This window comes from Lutra lutra, chromosome 14 (assembly GCF_902655055.1).
Source record: "Lutra lutra chromosome 14, mLutLut1.2, whole genome shotgun sequence".
In the NCBI taxonomy this organism is placed as follows: Eukaryota; Metazoa; Chordata; class Mammalia; order Carnivora; family Mustelidae; genus Lutra; species Lutra lutra.
This window is the reverse complement of record NC_062291.1, coordinates 46,725,833-46,747,505: the sequence shown is the minus strand read 5'-3', so window position 1 is coordinate 46,747,505 and position 21,673 is coordinate 46,725,833. Positions and strand designations below refer to the sequence as shown.

Here is a 21,673-nt window from a genome sequence, read left to right as displayed (position 1 = left end):
AGGAGTGTGAGGCCATGAACAAATCAGTAGAATTAAGGGATCAGAGAGAGTGGTGGAGAAGAAAGGAGAGCCCCAATGTCATCATTTGAACCTCTGAATCCAGTCTAAAACCAAAAAACTTCTTTTGGAAGAACTCTACCCCATTACATGAATCTATAAATCCCTATTTGGTCATAGCCAATTTGAGCTGGGGTGTCTGTCTCCAGCAACGGAGCACCTGGCAGACACCATAGCTCCCATGGATGGGTCTTCCTGCATTCAATCTTACCTGCAGCACTAGTCTGTTAGGGTTGCCAAAACAAACTGGGTGGCTTGAATAACAGAAATGTATTGCCTCAACATTCTGGAGGCTAGGAATCTAAAACCAAGGTGTCAGTAGGGTTGGTTCCTTTGAAGGCTATGAGAAATAATGTGTCCATGACTTTCCCCTAGTTTTTGATGGTTTGCTGGCAATCTCTGACCTTCTTTGGCATCATTCAGACCTCTTCCTTCATCTTCACTGCATGTTGTCTCTGTATCCAAACTTTCTCCTTTTATAAGAATACCAATCATATTGGATTGGGGTCCACCCTCCTCCAGCACGGCTTCGTCTCAACTAATTATATCTGCAGTGCCCCTACTGCCAAATAAGGTCACATTCTGAAGTCCTGGGGGTTAAACCTTCAACATATGAATTTGGGGGTGGGGGAGACACAATTCAACTGATAACACCAGCCAGCCCACCTCCAGCTCTGCCCTGCATCAGAAGCCGCTTATGCTCACCTTCAGATTCTCTGTTGCGGGTCCAGTGGCCACTGCAACATCCAGCTCTGTGGGGCTCTGACCAGCTTCCTGCAAGTGTGACCTGATGCTACTTCGTCTTACACCTTACCTCCCAGCACATCTTCTCTCCTCTCCCCAGGGCTGCTCTGTTCATGGAAAAGTGTGTTCAAGCTCTATGAATGCACAACTCCATGGGGAAAAACTTTGACAAGTGACGTACAGGGATGAATGGTTAAATTCTTACTCTTTTCTCCTTCCAGACAGACTGTCCTGAGAGTGATACAAAAATGGAGTAATCAGCTGCCTTTGAAAAACAGTCAATTCAATAAAGCATCTTTAGATTGGCTCTCTCTCTTTCCCCATCTCATTCCCTGTGTGCTCACTTCGTTTCTTGGGATTGCATTCTCCAATAAACAAAAAGCCCGTTAGCCTCTGCCTCAGCTTCTGCTTTAGGGGAACCCAGGCCAATTCAACCTCACTGATCTTAAATGTGACTGGACTATGACATTTCCCTGCTTAAAGCCCTTCATGGTCCCTCCATTACCCATAAAGTTCAAACTGTCTAGCTAAAAGTTGGAAGGTCATCTGGTCAACCTTCTTCCTTGCTGCAGCAATCCAAGTCATGGACTTTGGAATTCACCAGATTGGGTTTCAAATCTAGCTCTTTTTGAAAATTTGGATGAAGTTGGTTTTTTTTTTTTTTTTGCCCCTCCACCCATTTCTTCTTCCACCCAATATAAAAGTTGAGGAGAGCCCTTGTCTATAGAGTGTCTAACACAGTGTTTGGGACACTAAACACATAGTAGCCACGGTCATTCCAGGTGAAGAATCAGAAACCAAGATGCAGGGGTGCCTGGGTGGCTCAGTGGGTTAATCTGCTGCCTTTGGCTCAGGTCATGATCCCAGGGTCCTGGGATCAAGCCCCACATCGGGCTCTCTGTTCTGTGGGGAGCCTGCTTCCCTTCCTCTCTCTCTGCCTGCCTCTCTGCCTACTTGTGATCTCTGTCTGTCAAATAAATAAATAAATAAATCTTAAAAAAAAAAAAAGAAACAAACAAACCAAGATGCAGAGGGGGCCTCTCAGGTTCATACGTTCAGCCAGCTAAGGCTTTACCATGCCTAGAGCCAACATCCTACAAAACCAAATGCCTGCCCTCCACAAATAAGAAGTTGAAGTATCACTCCCACTGATCAACTACCAAAAAATGTTTAAATGTATTCGCTCTGCCGATGTTTCTTCTGTACCTCCCATAGGCAGACACTCTTCTAAGAGCCAGACAGTTAATAAAACTTGCAAGGTCCCTGCCTTTATGGGGTTTACATCCTAATGGGGAAATAAGGCAATCGATAATGGAGCAATAAATTTGTACGAGCACGTCATAGGGTGCTAAGTCCTATAGCATCAAGTAGGCATGCATCATAGCGTGGCTGAGCAAGTAAGCTTCTGATAAAGGCTCACTAAAGTGAAGGGAGGAAGGGAGTGAAAGTGTTGATCTCAGAGGGTAGCAGCAAGAGTAGGAAGTACAAAGGATGGAAGTCGGAGCAATCTTAGAAGCTGCTGAAGGATGTGGGAGAGGGGAAAGGTGGTAAGAAGTGAGGTCAGAGACAAGCAGATGGCCAACCCAGGCCATGGACTGTAAATTTGGCTCTGAGAGTGACAGAAAGCCAGTAAAGGGTTTTGAACAGAGGTGTTCAAAGGATCGCTCAGCCTGAGCAAGAGCAGAGACAAGGTCACTGCAATCATCTTGGTAGAGATGGTGATGGCTTGGACCAGGCGGCAGAGCCAGAGGAGGTGAGAAGTGGTCGTTCTCAATACATTTTGAAGGCAGAGCTTACAGAACTCACTGGTGGACTGGATATGGGCTGTGAATGGAAGGCTGATCCTAAGACTGTGACCCAAGCAAATGAAATGGAAGAGTTGCCGTTTCATGAAGCGGGGAGGGAAACTGAGGGAGAAGAGGCAAGGCAACAAATCAAGCATCTGTTTTTGAACGTGCCAAGTTTGATCCAGTCAACATAGAGCAGTGGCTGGATATACAAATCTGAGAGCAGAAGAAGACCAGACTGGAAAGTGACATTTGGGAGCATTAGGCAGGTAAACATTCAATGGTGTTGAAAGCCAGGAGACTGGGTGAGCCCATCTAGAGGATCAGAGTTGGGCCTCCATGTATCCATGGGGACGTGCCAATAATCTAAGGGCAGGGAAACCAGAATCCAAGAAGGAATCTGACAAGGACTGCCCAGCAGAACCATGAGTGTGGTGTCCTGAAAAAGCCAAAAGAGTGTGATGTCCTGAAAAAACAGAAAGAGATTCAAGGAGAAGGGATTGACCAACTGCCAAATGCTGCTAATCAATCACAGAAGACGAAACTGAGAACTGACCAAGGGATCTGGCAACACGGGAGTCACAGGTGACCTTGGCAAGAGCTGTTTGGATGGAGAGGTGAGTACAAAAGAGCATGGGAGAAGGAGAAACAGAGACATCCAGATAAGACAAGCCTCAGCGCAGAAAAGAGGACTCTGGAGTGACTCCAGGAGGTGAGTGGGGACAGGATCTAGTGAACAACGAAGGTCTGCTTATAAATGGTAACCCCTCAACTGTGGCCAGGCGACAGTAAAACAGGCCCTAGCCATAGAGCAAAAACCATTCCAGCCTCTTCAGAAATCAGTCTAGCAGTACACATCATGAGCCTTGAGAAATGTCCACACCCTTTGACCCATTAATGCCACTTCTGGAAATCTCTCTTAAGGAAATAATTCCAAATACAAAAAGAGTTCTCTGCGGTTGCCTGGCCGGCTCAATCAGTAGATCGTGTGATCTTTGATCTCCAGGTCCTGGGTTCAAGCCCCACATTGGGTGTGGAAACAACTTAAAATATTTCTTAAAAATATTTTTAAAAATATAAAAAATTAGAACAAGCTATCTTCATAGAAGTTCATCATAACAGATCTAGAAACATCGAAGTATGCCACAACAGATGATTAAAGATGCAGGATGGATCTAGTCATTGGACTATACACTCCATGAGAATAGGGACAGTGTCTATTTTACTTAGCACTGTATCTCCGTTACCTCCCATGTGTCTGACATATCTGTTGAAAGATTAAAAATTCTTACAAGGTTAAGCAAAAAAAGATATTTTAAAATATTTTGACTATACATAAATACGCAGACACTTACAGTATGATCTCAACCATGCTTTTCTAATAAAACTATGTACACGGAAACTAAAGAAATGACTCCCAAGGAATGTAAACAATGAGTATCTTTGGGTAACAGAACATGATTTCCTTTTTCATTTTATTGTTGCATATTTCATGTATACATCAAGAATGAATATGATTAACTTTTATAACAGGGGAAAAAACAAGCCAATGTCATTTCTGGGAAAAGGAAGTGCTGAAGTGAGACAGGATCTGTGTTCCCACCACCAGGGTTCAGTAATGCTTTGCTCCCTCGAGGGGTCCCCAGGCAGTCTTTGTGGGTGGGCAGCTCAGGTTCCAGCCCCAATGCTCCCCAAAGATTGGGCTCCTCCCACTATAGTCAGGGACATGCCCATTAGCTGGGACCCAGGAGCTTCCTCAGAGGTACAGCTTTCACGGGCACATTTGCTAAATCCATAATGATAGGGATGTCAAAAATGATCATGGAAAACCGCTGATGATAGTTTTAAGTGAGATCAAGCAGAATACAGGTGGGCACGTTCACTAAGAATGTAACTGCACAAACTGTTCATTCAGTGAATATTTATTGGAGGAATGAAAAGGCATCACAAGAATTTTGTCCACGTGCAGACAGAGATGAGACAAACAACCAGAGCCAAACAACCCACCTTTTCAGCAATACCACTGTGCAGCCCAATCTCCAGAACCAGGATTCCTAGAGCCGTCTTCGAGATCCCAGAGTGCGTGCCCACAGGGCTCCCCGAGTGGCTCCAGGCTACAAGGCACTCTGTTTCCTCGAGCAGAGCTGCTCACACTCAAAGGTGTACACCATTAACTTGGAGGATTTGATCAAATGAGGATTCTGATTTACTAGTTCTTAAGTGGGAACAGAGATCCCGCATGTCTGTCAAGTTCCAAGTGATGCTGAGGCTGCTGGTTTTCTGACCCTACTTTCAGCAGCATGATCCCAGGGTGCTGGGGAGCCAGGCAACTCCAAGGGGCACTAGGAACTGGGAGCAGGAGACAGCCATCCGGGCAGGTTTTGTCCACCCAGGCAAGGTGAGAGGAGCATAGAAGATGCTCAACGAAGCTTTCACCCACTACCCTGATTCCTAATGTCAAGCACCTTTGCCAGATCCCCAGACCGGTCCCCCTGTCCTCAAGTGTATGGGCACCCTAAAGCATCCTTGTCCCCAAGCACCCCCATTGAGATGGGTGATAAGACATAAATTCCAGGCAACTACATGGGGTTCTGGAGGGGCCTGGGGCCCCCAAATTCTTTGGGAAGCTTGGTCAATGACATCACTCTGGGATGAACCCCTGGGTCTGGGCTTTACCTGGAGCAGCCTACAGCAGATGGCACCAGAGGACCAGCACAAGCCATGTCTGACAGAGTGGCTCAAAATCTATCCCGAAAGCCAGGGTAAAGGTCAGCAAAGGAACAGCATGACCAAAAGCTGGGATGAAACAAACAGCTCTAGGAATGGAGCTGGTGGCCCAATGGAGCGCTTGACTTGGGTGTTGGCTGCACAAGTTCTTGGTCAGGGGCCAGGTCAGAGAAACAGTCAGACATGGCTGTTCAACCTCCTGCTGCTTGGCCCTCTGCCAGATACCCTGTGAACAGCAGTCCTGGTAGCCTCCCAGTGAGACTCCTCAGGGGCTCTGGGCACCTGAATATCCTGCCCCAGGAAGCCATGGTGGGTTTAACCAGTGACCACTCTGCCCCAGGGTGAATGGGTCTGAGCAGGCAAGAGCCAGACCCGGCATCCCATCAAAAGTAGCCCAGAGGTGAGGAGGAGTCAAGATGGCGGAGAAGTAGCAGGCTGAGACTACTTCGGGTAGCGGGAGATCAGCTAAATAGCTTATCTAAAGATTGCAAACACCTACAAATCCAACGGGAGATTGAAGAGAAGAAGAACAGCAATTCCAGAAACAGAAAATCAACCACTTTCTGCAAGGTAGGACTGGCGGAGAAGTGAATCCAAAGCGACGGGAAGATAGACCGCGGGGGGAGGGGCCGGCTCCCGGCGAGCGGCGGAGCAACGGAGCAAAATCAGGACTTTTAAAAGTCTGTTCTGCTGAGGGACATCGCTCCAGAGGCTTAACTGGGGTGAAGCCCAGGCGGGGTAAGCGTGGCCTCAGGTCCCGCAGGGTCGCAGAAGGATCGGGGGTGTCTCAGTGTCACAGAGCTTACCGGTATTAGAACGGGGAAGCCGGCTGCAGAGACAGAGCCGAGGAGTGACTCTCAGCTCAGGGTTGCCTTGAACCGGTCGCAGGCTCGGTCAGCTCGGAGCGCGGCCGGAGGCCAGGGTGACGAGAGTCATTTGGCACTGTTCTCTGAGGGCGCACAGAGGAGTGGGGCCCCGGGCTCTCGGCTCCTCCGGGCCAGAGACCGAGAGGCCGCCATCTTTATTCCCGTCCTCCGGACTCTACGGAAAGCGCTCAGGGAACAAAAGCTCCCGAAAGCGAACCGAGCGGATGACTCAGCGCGGCCCCGGGTAAGGGCGGTGCAACTCCGCCTGGGGCAAAGACGCTTGAGAATCACTACAACGGGCCCCTCCCCCAGAAGATCTACGGGAAACCCAGCCAGGACCAAGTTCACCTACCAAGGAGAACGGCGGAATTCCAGAGGAGAAGAAAGCAAAGCACGGAACTCATGGCTTTCTCCCCATGAATTTTTAGCCTTGCAGTTAATTTAATTTTTTTTTCTTTTTCAATTTTTTTTTCTTTTTCTCTTCTTCTGCTAAATTTTTTTTAACTTTTACCATTTTCTTTTTTTTAAGGTTTTTTAAATAGTTTATCTAATATATATATTTTTTTTCCTCTTTTTATATTTTTTTCTTTATCGGCTTTCTTTTTTTTAATAGTTTTTTTTTTCTTTCTTTCTGAACCCCTTTTATCCCGTTTCTCCCCCCTCACAATTCAAGATCTCTTCTGATTTGGCTAAAGCATATTTTCCTGGGGTTGTAGCCACCCTTTTAGTATTTTACTTGCTCCTTCATAAACTCTTATCTGGACAAAATGACAAGGCGGAAAAATTCACAACAAAAAAAAGAACAAGAGGCAATACCAAAGGCTAGGGACCTAATCAATACAGACATTGGTAATATGTCAGATATAGAGTTCAGAATGATGATTCTCAAGGTTCTAGCCGGGCTTGAAAAAGGCATGGAAGATATTAAAGCAACCCTCTCGGGAGATATAAAAGCCCTTTCTGGAGAAAAAAAAGAACTAAAATCTAACCAAGTTGAAATCAAAAAAGCTACTAATGAGGGGCAATCAAAAATGGAGGCTCTCACTGCTAGGATAAATGAGGCAGAAGAAAGAATTAGCGATATAGAAGACCAAATGACAGAGAATAAAGAAGCTGAGCAAAAGAGGGACAAACAGCTACTGGACCACGAGGGGAGAATTCGAGAGATAAGTGACACCATAAGACGAAACAACATTAGAATAATTGGGATTCCAGAAGAAGAGGAAAGAGAGAGGAGCGCAGAAGGTATATTGGAGAGAATTATTGGAGAGAATTTCCCCAATATGGCAAAGGGAACAAGCATCAAAATCCAGGAGGTTCAGAGAACCCCCCTCAAAATCAATAAGAATAGGTCCACACCCCGTCACCTAATAGTAAAATTGACAAGTCTTAGTGACAAAGAAAAGATCCTGAAAGCAGCCCGGGAAAAGAAGTCTGTAACGTACAATGGTAAAAATATTAGATTGGCAGCAGACTTATCCACAGAGACCTGGCAGGCCAGAAAGAGCTGGCATGATATATTCAGAGTACTAAATGAGAAAAACATGCAGCCAAGAATACTATATCCAGCTAGGCTATCATTGAAAATAGAAGGAGAGATTAAAAGCTTCCAGGACAAACAAAAACTGAAAGAATTTGCAAATACCAAACCAGCTCTACAGGAAATATTGAAAGGGGTCCTCTAAGCAAAGAGAGACCCTAAAAGTAGTAGATCAGAAAGAAACAGAGACAATATACAATAACAGTCACCCTATAGGCAATACAATGGCACTAAATTCATATCTCTCAATACTTACCCTGAATGTTAATGGGCTAAATGCCCCAATCAAAAGACACAGGGTATCAGAATGGATAAAAAAACAAAAACCATCTATATGTTGCCTACAAGAAACTCATCTTACACCCGAAGACACCTCCAGGTTTAAAGTGAGGGGGTGGGAAAGAATTTACCATGCTAATGGACATCAGAAGAAAGCAGGAGTGGCAATCCTTATATCAGATCAATTAGATTTTAAGCCAAAGATTATAATAAGAGATGAGGAAGGACACTATATCATATTCAAAGGAACTGTCCAACAAGAAGATCTAACAATTTTAAATATCTATGCCCCTAACGTGGGAGCAGCCAACTATATAAACCAATTAATAACAAAATCAAAGAAACACATCGACAAGAATACAATAATAGTAGGGGATTTTAACACTCCCCTCACTGAAATGGACAGATCATCCAAGCAAAAGATCAACAAGGAAATCAAGGCCTTAAATGACACACTGGACCAGATGGACATCACAGATATATTCAGAACATTTCATCCCAAAGCAACAGAATACACATTCTTCTCTAGTGCACATGGAACATTCTCCAGAATAGGTCACATTCTTGGTCCTAAATCAAGTCTCAACCAGTATCAAAAGATTGGGATCATTCCCTGCATATTTTCAGACCACAATGCTCTAAAGCTAGAACTCAATAACAAGAGGAAATTTGGAAAGAACCCAAATACATGGAGACTAAACAGCATCCTTCTCAAGAATGAATGGGTCAACCAGGAAATCAAAGAAGAATTGAAAAAATTTATGGAAACAAATGATAATGAAAACACAACAGTTCAGAATCTGTGGGACACAACAAAGGCAGTCCTGAGAGGAAAATATATAGCGGTACAAGCCTTTCTCAAGAAACAAGAAAGGTCTCAGGTACACAACCTAACCCTACACCTAAAGGAGCTGGAGAAAGAACAAGAAAGAAACCCTAAACCCAGCAGGAGAAGAGAAATCATAAAGATCAGAGCAGAAATCAATGAAATAGAAACCAAAAAAACAATAGAACAAATCAACGAAACTAGGAGCTGGTTCTTTGAAAGAATTAATAAGATTGATAAACCCCTGGCCAGACTTATCAAAAAGAAAAGAGAGAGGACCCAAATCAATAAAATCATGAATGAAAGAGGAGAGATCACAACGAACACCAAAGAAATACAGACAATTATAAGAACATACTATGAGCAACTCTACGCCAACAAATTTGACAATCTGGAAGAAATGGATGCATTCCTAGAGACATATAAACTACCACAACTGAACCAGGAAGAAATAGAAAGCCTGAACAGACCCATAACCAGTAAGGAGATTGAAACAGTCATCAAAAATCTCCAAACAAACAAAAGCCCAGGGCCAGACGGCTTCCCGGGGGAATTCTACCAAACATTTAAAGAAGAACTAATTCCTATTCTCCTGAAACTGTTCCAAAAAATAGCAATAGAAGGAAAACTTCCAAACTCATTTTATGAGGCCAGCATCACCTTGATCCCAAAACCAGACAAGGATCCCAACAAAAAAGAGAACTACAGACCAATATCCTTGATGAACACAGATGCAAAAATTCTCGCCAAAATACTAGCCAATAGGATTCAACAGTACGTTAAAAGGATTATTCACCACGACCAAGTGGGATTTATTCCAGGGCTGCAAGGTTGGTTCAACATCCGCAAATCAATCAATGTGATACAACACATTAATAAAAGAAAGAACAAGAACCATATGATACTCTCCATAGATGCTGAAAAAGCATTTGACAAAGTACAGCATCTCTTCCTGATCAAAACTCTTCAAAGTGTAGGGATAGACGGCACATACCTCAATATTATCAAAGCCATCTATGAAAAACCCATCGCATCGCAAATATCATTCTCAATGGAGAAAAACTGAAAGCTTTTCCGCTAAGGTCAGGAACACGGCAGGGATGTCCGTTATCACCACTGCTATTCAACATAGTACTAGAAGTCCTAGCCTCAGCAATCAGACAACAAAAGGAAATTAAAGGCATCCAAATCAGCAAAGAAGAAGTCAAACTATCACTCTTCGCAGATGATATGATACTCTATGTGGAAAACCCAAAAGACTCCACTCCAAAACTGCTAGAACTTGTACAGGAATTCAGTAAAGTGTCAGGATATAAAATCAATGCACAGAAATCAGTTGCATTTCTCTACACCAACAACAAGACAGAAGAAAGAGAAATTAAGGAGTCCATCCCATTTACAATTGCACCCAAAACTATAAGATACCTAGGAATAAACCTAACCAAAGAGACTAAGAATCTATACTCAGAAAACTATAAAGTACTCATGAAAGAAATTGAGGAAGACACAAAGAAATGGAAAAATGTTCCATGCTCCTGGATTGGAAGAATAAATATTGTGAAAATGTCTATGCTACCTAAAGCAATCTACACATTTAATGCAATTCCTATCAAAGTACCATCCATTTTTTCAAAGAAATGGAACAAATCATCCTAAAATTTATATGGAACCAGAAAAGACCTCGAATAGCCAAAGGAATATTGAAAAAGAAAGCCAAAGTTGGTGGCATCACAATTCCGGACTTCAAGCTCTATTACAAAGCTGTCTTCATCAAGACAGCATGGTACTGGCACAAAAACAGACACATAGATCAATGGAACAGAATAGAGAGCCCAGAAATGGACCCTCAACTCTATGGTCAACTCATCTTCGACAAAGCAGGAAAGAATGTCCAATGGAAAAAAGACAGCCTCTTCAATAAATGGTGTTGGGAAAATTGGACAGCCACATGCAGAAAAATGAAATTGGATCATTTCCTTACACCACACACGAAAATAGACTCAAAATGGATGAAGGATCTCAATGTGAGAAAGGAATCCATCAAAATCCTCGAGGAAAACACAGGCAGCAACCTCTTCGACCTCAGCCGCAGCAACATCTTCCTAGGAACATCACCAAAGGCAAGGGAAGCAAGGGCAAAAATGAACTTTTTGGATTTTATCAAGATCAAAAGCTTTTGCACAGCAAAGGAAACAGTGAACAAAACCAAAAGACAACTGACAGAATGGGAGAAGATATTTGCAAATGACATATCAGATAAAGGGCTAGTGTCCAAAATCTATAAAGAACTTAGCAAACTCAACACCCAAAGAACAAATAATCCAATCAAGAAATGGGCAGAGGACATGAACAGACATTTCTGCAAAGAAGACATCCAGATGGCCAACAGACACATGAAAAAGTGCTCCATATCACTCGGCATCAGGGAAATACAAATCAAAACCACCATGAGATATCACCTCACACCAGTCAGAATGGCTAAAATGAACAAGTCAGGAAATGACAGATGCTGGCGAGGATGCGGAGAAAGGGGAACCCTCCTACACTGTTGGTGGGAATGCAAGCTGGTGCAACCACTCTGGAAAACAGCATGGAGGTTCCTCAAAATGTTGAAAATAGAACTACCCTGTGACCCAGCAATTGCACTGCTGGGTATTTACCCTAAAGATACAAACGTAGTGATCCGAAGGGGCACGTGCACCCGAATGTTTATAGCAGCAATGTCTACAGTAGCCAAACTATGGAAAGAACCTAGATGTCCATCTACAGACGAGTGGATAAAGAAGATGTGGTATATATACACAATGGAATACTATGCAGCCATCAAAAGAAATGAAATCTTGCCATTTGCGACGACGTGGATGGAACTAGAGGGTATCATGCTTAGCGAAATAAGTCAATCGGAGAAAGACAACTATCATATGATCTCCCTGATATGAGGGAGAGGAGATGCAACATGGGGGGTCGAGGGGGTAGGAGAAGAGTAAATGAAACAAGATGGGATTGGGAGGGAGACAAACCATAAGTGACTCTTAATCTCACAAAACAAACTGAGGGTTGATGGGGGGAGGGGGTTGGGAAAGGGGGTGGGGTTATGGATATCGGGGAGGGTATGTGCTATGGTGAGTGTTGTGAAGTGTGTAAACCTGGCGATTCGCAGACCTGTACCCCTGGGGATAAAAATATATGTTTATAAAGCTGTAAAAAAAAAAAAAAAAAGAAAGAAAGGATGAATCCCCAAGTTTTGTAGCAACATGGACGGGACTGGAAGAGATTATGCTGAGTGAAATAAGTCAAGCAGAGAGAGTCAATTATCATATGGTTTCACTTATTTGTGGAGCATAACAAATAGCATGGAGGACAAGGGGAGATGGAGAGGAGAAGGGAGTTGTGGGAAATTGGAAGGGGAGGTGAACCATGAGAGACTATGGACTCTGAAAAACGATCTGAGAATTTTGAAGGGGTGGGGGGTGGGAGGTTGGGGGCACCAGGTGGTGGGTATTGTAGAGGGCACGGATTGCATGGAGCACTGGGTGTGGTGCAAAAATAATGAATACTGTTATGCTGAAAAAAATAAAAAAATTAAAAAAAAAAAAAAGAAAGGATGAATCCCCAAGTTTTGTAGCAACATGGACGGAACTGGAAGAGATTATGCTGAGTGAAATAAGTCAAGCAGAGAGAGTCAATTATCATATGGTTTCACTTATTTGTGTAGCATAACAAATAGCATGGAGGACAAGGGGAGATGTTGAGGAGAAGGGAGTTGAGGGAAATTGGAAGGGGAGGTGAACCATGAGAGACTATGGACTCTGAAAAACGATCTGAGAATTTTGAAGGGGTGGGGGGTGGGAGGTTGGGGGCACCAGGTGGTGGGCATTGTAGAGGGCACGGATTGCATGGAGCACTGGGTGTGGTGCAAAAATAATGAATACTGTTATGCTGAAAAAAATTTTAAAAATTAAAAAAAAAAAAAAAGTAGCCCAGAGGCGATCTTGACCTGTCTGTCTGGTCCACACAGAGATAAAGCCTTGGATCTGGGTCAGCAGCCAGAAGACTGGGGCATGGGTGAGATAATCCTATTCATTTTAGGCTTTCCTCCTTTTTCCTGGGAGGAAATCTAGGTTTCAGCCAGTGTCCCATTAAGCCAAACAAAAGAACCCCCCTGCCCCTACCCTTCCTGAAGCCTTGGTGAGGCTTTTCAACAGGGTGCCCATCACCTAGAGCAAGTCAGGTTAGCAGTCAGAGTGCCGTTGGCCTTGGCAGTGGGTCAATGATGGGGAGGCACACAGAGTTCCTAGCCAGCTGCCTTGTCGAGAGAAGTCCTGAAAGTCAGGAAGAGGAGGTAAGAGCATGGCTGAAGCAGCCTGAGTCCTCCCCATGCTGGACTGTGGCCCAGGGTGCTTGTGCTCAGCTGAGCACTCAGCAGGGCACGTTTGCCATCAGCCTGACTTGCTGGAGCCCTCTCCCTGCACCAGCATCTGTCCTAGGTGTGGAGGACCAGCTCTGCGACAATGCAGGTATCCCCCTCAAGGTGGTTTTCGGGGGGGGCACTTGCAGTCTTATTTCGAACTAAGGTGGCAGAGGCAGTGGAAGAGAAAGTTGGAGCAGGAGGTGAATCCTGGGGTTCTTGCTGCTCAGGCCTGACTTTCCTGCTGCAGAGGAGCACGAGGACCCAAGATGACCAGGATCCATGCTCTGCAATGTAATACTCTAACCCCATGACAGTAATCCCTCTATCTTGTCTTCATAGACTTCTTTACTACTCGTAAATTCTGTTCACCAACATCACCTCTCTCAGAGGTGAGGGACTGACCAAGGTCCAGAGCCCTGACCCCACGTGCTCCTTCCCTTACCCCACAGTGACCTCACAGTCTCATTGGCCAAGATGAACCCCTTGGGTTCCTAGGCTGAGCATCTGTTTGTGAATTACCAGAATGAACTCTGCCTGCTACAAGAGGACCATCTCTGGTTCCAGCACCTGGTCAGGCTGCAAGGCATGCTCTAACCTGCAGAATCCAGACTCAGGACTCCTCCAGGAATAAATGCTTGGATCGTGTGAATGTCGGGCTTCACAGAGTAGATGCGTACAAAAAGAGGCTCTCTCCAGCCTCTCTGGGCTCCAGAAAACCAGCAATGATGGAGTGCCACCAGAATGCCCTAACGATGCAGTAATGATGCAACTGGCTCACTTAGCTGAGTGAGACAGCCTGGCAATGGACGTGGCTGGGAGAAGCCCTAAACCAGACTAAATAGGGTTAGACCTGCCACTGAGCCTCAGAGAGCCTTTGGAGACCTCCGTGTGCACTGTGGACAGGGGCAGATGCTCAGACTCATCCACCGGAGCACTCTGCTGACACGTCAGCACCAGGGCCTTGACCTCCTTCTTGAAGTTGGTGTTGAGAAAACCGTAGATGAAAGGGTTGACACAGGTAGAGGCCATGGCAAGCAGGTGGCACACCAAGAAGATGAGGTTGGCGTAACAGATGGGGATGGCCTCGTGGTACCAGTCCTCTAGGCTGTTGAACACATGCAGGGGCAGCCAGAGCACGGCGAAGGCCACCACCATGACCACGAGGATCCCATTTATCCGCTTCATCTGCCATGCCCGTGAGCTGTAGGTGCCCTTGCGGAACACCTGCCTCCGCTTCCGCAGGTGCTGGTAGATGCGCACGTAGCAGACCAGGATGAAGGCCAAGGGCACACAGTACTGGAAGAGCAGCAGGGAGGTGGTGTAGACGATGCGGTGGTGGTGCAGTGGCCACGACTCGGTACAGACCACCTTATCTGCCAGAAACTCCACAGCCTTGGAGTGGTTCCTATGAAAGACTTTCTCCAGGACACTGTTGACCAGGAAGGGCAGGGAGAGGAAGGCGCCGATGAGCCAGATGATCACAATCCCCAGGTAGGCCTGGGGGACACTGGGCTTCCAGCCTGTTGGGTTGATGATGAGCTGATGCCTCTCCAGGGCCACAAGAACAAGCGAAAGGATGGAGACTGTCACCGACAAGCACTGGATGAAGGCCGACATCTTGCAAAGGGTCTCCCCAAAGACCCAGTAGTCCATAATGGTGTATATGGCCGTGAGCGGCTGACAGAGGAGACCCATGAGGAAGTCAGAGAAAGCCAGGTTGGCAATGAGCAGGTTGGTCACGTTGGCCTTCTCCTTCTGCCGCATGGTCACGCATATGAGGCAGAGGTTGCCCAGGACCCCCACAACAGTCTCAATGCTATAAGAGGTGACAATGAAGACCATCAGGTCTACAGAATCCTGGCAGTGGTCTGAGAAGTTGTACGGAATGCTCCTTGACCTGCTCCTGTTTTGACCCTGTGGGGATCCTGGGAGCAGTAAGGCCAGGAAGTGAGAGACATTCATGGTGCAGGTGAGAAGATTCCAGAAGGTTCAGTGATGAAGCCTACAAAGCAAACAGACAAGTGGTACTCAGGGATCCTGCCTCATGAATCCAGGGAGAGGTGGGGGCCACATAAAGAGGTTCATGGCATCTGCCATCCCAAGTCTGCTGGGACCTGGAAGACCTGAGCCTCAGAGATATAAAGCAACTTGCCCATGGTCACATGGCTAATCAGTCACAGGGCTCAGATGTGAACTCCGGTCTGATGCCAGAACTTATCATACACATTCCCTCTGACTTCAGGCTTCCAAGCTGTTTTAATGATAAAGAAACTAGGGATTTGCATGCAGAGTACAAAGACAGAACTGCTTAGGGAATATGGGCCAAAATCCCCTCGTGATATTTTATCCAAATGGGGATGGTGGCAAATGCCACCCTCTGCTCAGGTCCTTCCACAGAGACCCCTGCCCTATGGGATAAAACCAAACCTCAGAGCTCGCCACCCAGTGCACCCCCCTGGTCTCGGGCCCTACCTCCCCTGCCAGCCTTGTTTCTCCAGCAACACACGGCAGAGTTGAAGACGGCCACGGATGCAAAGACGGGGTCATCGGCATGCCAGCTCTCTCCTCCTGCCCATCATGCTGCACACATGCAAGGCCAAGGTTATGAATTGCCACTGACTGTCCTGTCTATGCTCAAGTCACCTGAACTAGCTTGCAGATCCCAAGCACACCAACTTGGTCCATACCTCCATGCCCTGACACAGCCTGTCTCTTTTCCCTGGCTGTCTCCTCAACATGAGGGACCCTCTGCTAACACCAGATTGGAATTTTGGACTCTGGAATCTCCAGGTGGTAATGCCAATGGCAGAGGCTCTGACTTAGAGAGCTACCAGATCACTCCACACACCACCGTGATTCACCTTCCTCACAGGGTCTCTAGCTGTCATTAATCCCATGGGCAGTTCCCGGCCATCAGGAAGCATTGCAATCCTTCCAGGAGCATGTTGAAAGTGCAGACTCCAGAGCCTCACAACCTGGAGATACAGTAAAGTGAGTCTGGGATGGGGCCCAGGCACCTGTTTCTTAGCAAGTGGCCCAGAGAACTCTCATGCGCATACCCCTCGAGTCCCATTGTGAAATACACCATTCACAGAGGAAGACCCTATTTCAGATATTCTTTAAGGCCCACAGAATGGTCAAGCCCATTGGTGAGCATATATATGTTCTTCACGATCAAGTGACAATTTAAAAGCTGTTTTTACAGAGTATGGCCAAAATGAACCAGAGATCAGTAAAATCTGTATGTCTAATGTCCTAAATGTCACTCACCATGCATTTGATCTGGCTTATAAAGATGAGCTACATTTGGCTTTTTACAAGATCAAGTCATGAATTCAACTGATACTTTACATGCTGGTTCTTTTGGCTACTGAATCTCAGAGGCAGGAGGATTTTTCTGGCACCACAGTCTTCTGGCAGAAAGGACTGTTTGGAATAGAACCTGGTAAAATGAAATACAGAAAAGCCAAATGTAAGGTCCAGTATGTTGAGTCCAAAAGCAGCCAGAGCTGCACGAAACAGAGTTGGGTGCACTATGCTCAGAAGCAGCCAATGGGAGAGACACCCCAAGCTCTGGTTGACCATCAGCCAGGGCTGGGTCAATGGCAGGGAGTAAGACCAGCAGCTCTAAATTAGCCAAGGACAACATGATCAGAGCAGAGTTCGTGGGTGGGGAGACCTCCAAAAAATCCTCACATCTTCATTCACTCAATAAACATGTGCCAAGACCCATGACAGAACACCCATGCAAAGATGACATACGGCCATGTCCCTCCCAGACCACAGAACTGCCCCCAGAAACACAGGTGAGCCTCAAGGCCATACCATGGCCAAAACCAGTATGACTGCAACACCTGTGAGCTGGGAGATGAGGGAGGAAGCAGGAAGATGAGAGAAGATGTGACATTGAGGCAGGGCCCCAAAGTTGAAGGAGTCAGCCATCCAGTGGACCAGATAGAGGAGGGAATTCAAAGTGCGGGGAACAGCATGTGCAAAGACAGGAAGGCAGGGAAGAGCAGAACCTCCTCAGAGAACAGCGAGCCCCTCTGAATAACAGAAGTCTCACGTAGGTGGAAGGCAGTGGCAAGCAGTGAGACCGGAGAGGTAGGCCGGAACAGGAATGCCAGGGGAGCCATTAAAAGCTGGCCAACAAGCCCATGTCCATTCTAGAAATATCATTCAGATATAGAGAACAGACTGAGGAAGAAGTCCAGGACATGCAGAGAGGGAGGGCCAGGAAGACAGTAGTGTCTTGTAGCCCCCTTCTTAGGGAAGCCATAAAGAGTAACATAAGGGATGGGCACGTGTGGCCCGGGACACCCCACACCAGTCACTGCGCCTAGACCACATGAGTGCCTGAAAGCAAATCAGCCCTTCCCAGCAACTGGTGGGAACAGGGAGAGGAGGGAAGTGCCAGGACTGGGAGAGCAGTAAGGCAGGAAAGCAAGCATGGGGTTGGGACCAGAAAAGAATCGGAACTATCAGCGGGCCTCTGCGTGTTTCTGTAGAAGCTGGAAGAGGCCCACCAGGAGGAGACTCCATGAGCCCCCACCTCCACCCCAGAAAGGCCCTCTGTGCACCAGGACTGAGGATTTCCAGAAGCATACTCCAGGGCCAAGGTGGCAATGACTCAAATCCAAGAGCCCCAGATCATCAGGAAAGCTAGATTTCTTTCAAAGAACATGCTGAGAGGTGGGGGCCCCCGGAAAGGAGGATCCCTTGGAGGGAGATGCTCCTGAGCAGAATCAGGTGAGGAAGGATAGGACTTAGCTACCCCCAGGGCCTGGTGGAAAGCTATCATGATCCAGCCACAACCCCACCAACTGGGACTTAAGGGTTGAGGTCTCAGAGTGAGATCATGTGGCTGAAAGGAGTGGGTCACCTTGCTGCTGGGCCAGGGCAGGGGATGCTTTCCCTCAAGAGCAGGCTGTAGTTCTGTCTCCCCAGTTGTCTGAGGGCCCCTGGGGGCAAGGACAGTATCCTTTGTTGCACAGGGCCATCCCTGGCATCTGGAAAAAGAGCCGAGAAACATCAGGACCCCAGGGAGCCCAGCAGGCCATGAACTTGTCCGGGGTTCAAATTCCAGCCCTGCCACCTGTCAGCAGGGTGGCTTTGGGAGAGTCACTGAACCTCCCTGAGCCTCAGTTCCCTCAGCTATATGGGGGCGGGGGGAGAAATCTTTATCTTACAGGAGGGCCTGGTTCCCTCCTAGGTCAGGGAATAAAATGGGAACAAAAGGAGGCTGAAAGGTAGGACTCCGGAGCTCTCCCTCCCTTAGACTCTTTCAGGTTCAGTCTCCATCTTAGTTCCTTGGACAAATAACACAGTTCAGTGGACCATGTCCTGTTCAGGAACTCTCTCTGCCACTTCCTGGGAAGCTGAGCTGCCCATTTTGCAACAAGACCAGCCTATCCTAGAGTAGGTGCTCATTGAACGTTAGCTTTCTTCTCTTCCCACATATCCTCCCACCAACACTACCCGAGGGGACCTCACTCTCTTCCACCATGAGGACCTGGCCACAGTGGTCATACAAACCCATCCCCAGGCAGCTGAGTGCACTTGGCTCTGGCTTTGACCCAAAGCCTCTTTAGGAAGTCCTGCAAGAGGGCACAGAGCTGGGAGCTATCACCTACTCCAATCCTTTACCCAGTGCCCGGCCTCAAAAGGGCGCCAATGCTGCTGCACCACGCTCCTGCTGTGAGCCCCGCCCCACCATGGAGTCCCCATCTCTACCCAGGGCTAGGAAGGGCCACACTCCCACTGCTTGCATTTCAGAGCCAAAGACTTTGCTGTCCACAGGCCAGTGACTAGCCCAAGAGACACCCATGACAGGCCTCACACTGACCCTCATTCACACTGCCCCATCTATAGATGAGACCCCAGGATTCTGAGGGACACACAGGCGGTAAGGAGAAGGTGGTAGCCGCCAGCATACAGACAGACGAGATTTTGCTTTGATTTTGGTCCCTGGACATCCTGGGAGACGCCCAAACAGCCCATGAGGCTGCACCCGGGGAGGGGCAGGATCTGAGGCTGCTAGACCCAGGGGAGCAAGGAAGTGCATTTGGTAGGGAAAGCAGGAGACTGCAGAGGGAGCCCAGTCTTAGAGGAGAGAGAGCAAGAAGGGAGGGGGCTTGCCTCAACCTGGAGAACACATGCATTCCTGGGAGACAATGGGCAGAAGGGACATCAGTTGTCACAGAGCTTCTGGCACCTTATACCCCACCCGGCATTAATCCACAACACAGCCCTGCAAGGAAGGCATTACTAGGCTGAACCACATGAAATTGCCAGTACCCAGCCATTGTTGCCCTGCAAACACGGCAAATTCATGTGGTTCAATCTCATATCTGCTCCATTTTCAAGAGGGGGACGCTTGAGACCCAGCTAGAGGAAGGGACCTGACTAGTAAGAACACAGGGACACAGCTAATAAGAAGCCCAGCAGTCTGACTATGAAACCCCTGCCCTTGGACCTGCCAGGCAGATTTCGAAAAGGGAAGTGGAGCCCACGCTTAATTAAGCAAGACGCAAGCTGACGTAGAGCCACAGAGGAGCTGAGGCTGGGTTGGTGGTAAAGGTCCCTGATAAAGCCTGACAGAGCCCATGGTCCCAGTGAGTGCCCAGGGGTGCTGGGAGGCGGCTGAGCCAAATAAGAAGGTGCCCCAGGGACCTGCGTTAGTAAGGTGGAGGGCTTTGGCCCTTCGTCCCAGCATGCTGGCTCAGAACCCCCAGCTCCCCAGCAGCGCCAAGGACCATCCAGCCTCTTCAGGCCCCTGTCCTTCCCAAGCAGTCTGGGACTGGCAGTCCCTAAGGTAATGACACTCTTGGGGTTGCCTCCTTACTGACACACTCTGGAACCTCAGAGCCCTCCCCCACCATGGCAGACCACAAGAGGACCGCTCCCCAAGGAGGAGACACAGGCTGGAAGGGTTACCACTGAGCAAGGACCCATCCCTTGCAAGGGTCAGTGCCTCGCAGCCTCCAGCAGTGCAGGGATCGTATCCCCTCCCCGGGGTGCTGAGCTGGGGCCACACGACCACTTCAGACCTTTCTGGGTGCTTGCCTCCCCCACCCCCCAGCAGGGGACCGCATACCAAGACTGTCCCTCACTTCCCATTGCGTACCTCAGAGGTGCGCAGTGAGGAGGACCAGGGCTCAGTTCCTCCGGGTCCGCCCCAGGGGTGGTGATTCTGGGAGGGGGAGAGGGGATTATTGTACAAGGGCCGTAGAATGGTGAGTCCGGATTTAGTTCCCAGGCAGCTGTCAAGACACTGGCGGCGGGAACATCTGAAGCTCTGGGAGTGGTCTCCCCGCAGCCTGCGTTCCACATCAGTCAGAGGAAAACTAACAACTAATACATCTCCTGGTGTCCTAAAGCCCAGGTGCCCAGACGCTTTCCATGCACCCCTCGTTTCTCGCGGCCCACAGGGTGAGGCAGCAGGTGAGGACACCGCGGCAGCGGGAGCCCGAGTCCACCGGAGGGGCTGCGGGCTCCCCACCCCCGCCCCGCCCCGCCCCGCCCCGCCCTCCACCCCTCACCCCGGCCTTGCGGCTCCGAGCCCCGGGGCTCATGTGAAGCCCACCGGGCGCCTCCTCCCCAGGACCCCCGCGGCAGGCGACGCGTGTGGCTCACCTGAGGACCCCTGGCACCTGGGCCCGGGGCCCCTCCGCCCCCCGCACCCACGGGGCCGTCGCGGGGCCCGCGCCCGCCTGCCACGGCGCTCACTGCGTGCGGAGCCCAGCCTTCCTGCCGGTCTGCCGGTGGGCCGGCTCGGCTCCCTCCTGCGCCGCCCGCCGCCCGCCGCGCCCGCGCCCGCGCCCGCCCAGTCCACCGCCGGCGCCCGCCCACTAGGACGGCTCCTCTGTGAGCCGCGCCGGTGAGCCCCACCACTGGCCCTGCCGCTCTGGCCCAGCACGCGGGCCTCCCCCCGCGCCGGCCCCAGTCCCGCACTCCAGACTAGGGCTGCGCGCCTCTCCCTGCCTGGGCCTCGGTGTCCTCATCCGCGAAATGGGCCGTTCATGAACTGGTTCAGGAATATTAATTGCAGGCCTTCTGTGAGCTTGGCTCTCCTGCTGGGCACACACAGCTGAAGAAGGCAGAGTCACTGTCCTGTGTCATTCTGGAGCTCCCGGTCCTGGGAGGAAAGACAAGCAAGAGACAAGTAAATGAGTTACCTCGGAGTGAGATGCTGTGGGGAAATAGGTCAGCTCTAGATGGGTGGTCCAGAAAGAGAGCCTGGCAGAGAGCCCAGCAGGAGCGCAGGCCCTGAGGCTGGAGGCTTTGGCCCCTGGAGGGCACCAGAGGCGGTGTCCGGAAGAATGTTAGCAAGGAGGCTTCCAGAGGCTCAGGTGGGACAGTCAGGAGGGACTTAGAGGTGCTGGAAGGGCCTCCAAGGTTGTTGCAATGAGAATTAACAGAGAAAGCACTTCTCCA

General features: G+C 48.7%; 1 protein-coding gene across 6 annotated transcripts; it reads right to left on the bottom strand.

Moving 5' to 3' along the window:
* Positions 1-12,823: 12,823 nt before the first annotated feature.
* Positions 12,824-21,029, bottom strand: LOC125085277 (neuropeptide Y receptor type 4-2). 6 transcript variants are annotated; one of them, XM_047703594.1, is made up of 5 exons: positions 20,364-20,575; positions 16,508-16,679; positions 15,710-15,817; positions 15,352-15,488; positions 12,934-15,239 (listed from the first exon to the last, which is right to left on the bottom strand). In XM_047703594.1, exon 5 carries the CDS (start codon positions 15,197-15,199, stop codon positions 14,072-14,074), a length of 1,128 nt encoding a protein of 375 aa, XP_047559550.1. In that variant the 5' UTR covers positions 15,200-15,239; positions 15,352-15,488; positions 15,710-15,817; positions 16,508-16,679; positions 20,364-20,575; the 3' UTR covers positions 12,934-14,071. The 6 variants fall into 6 exon arrangements, with proteins under 6 accessions (XP_047559546.1, XP_047559547.1, XP_047559552.1 ...); XM_047703590.1 differs by lacking the exon at positions 15,352-15,488 and having other exon boundaries at positions 12,824-15,239; XM_047703595.1 differs by lacking the exon at positions 16,508-16,679.
* Between the last annotated feature and the right edge of the window lie 644 nt (positions 21,030-21,673).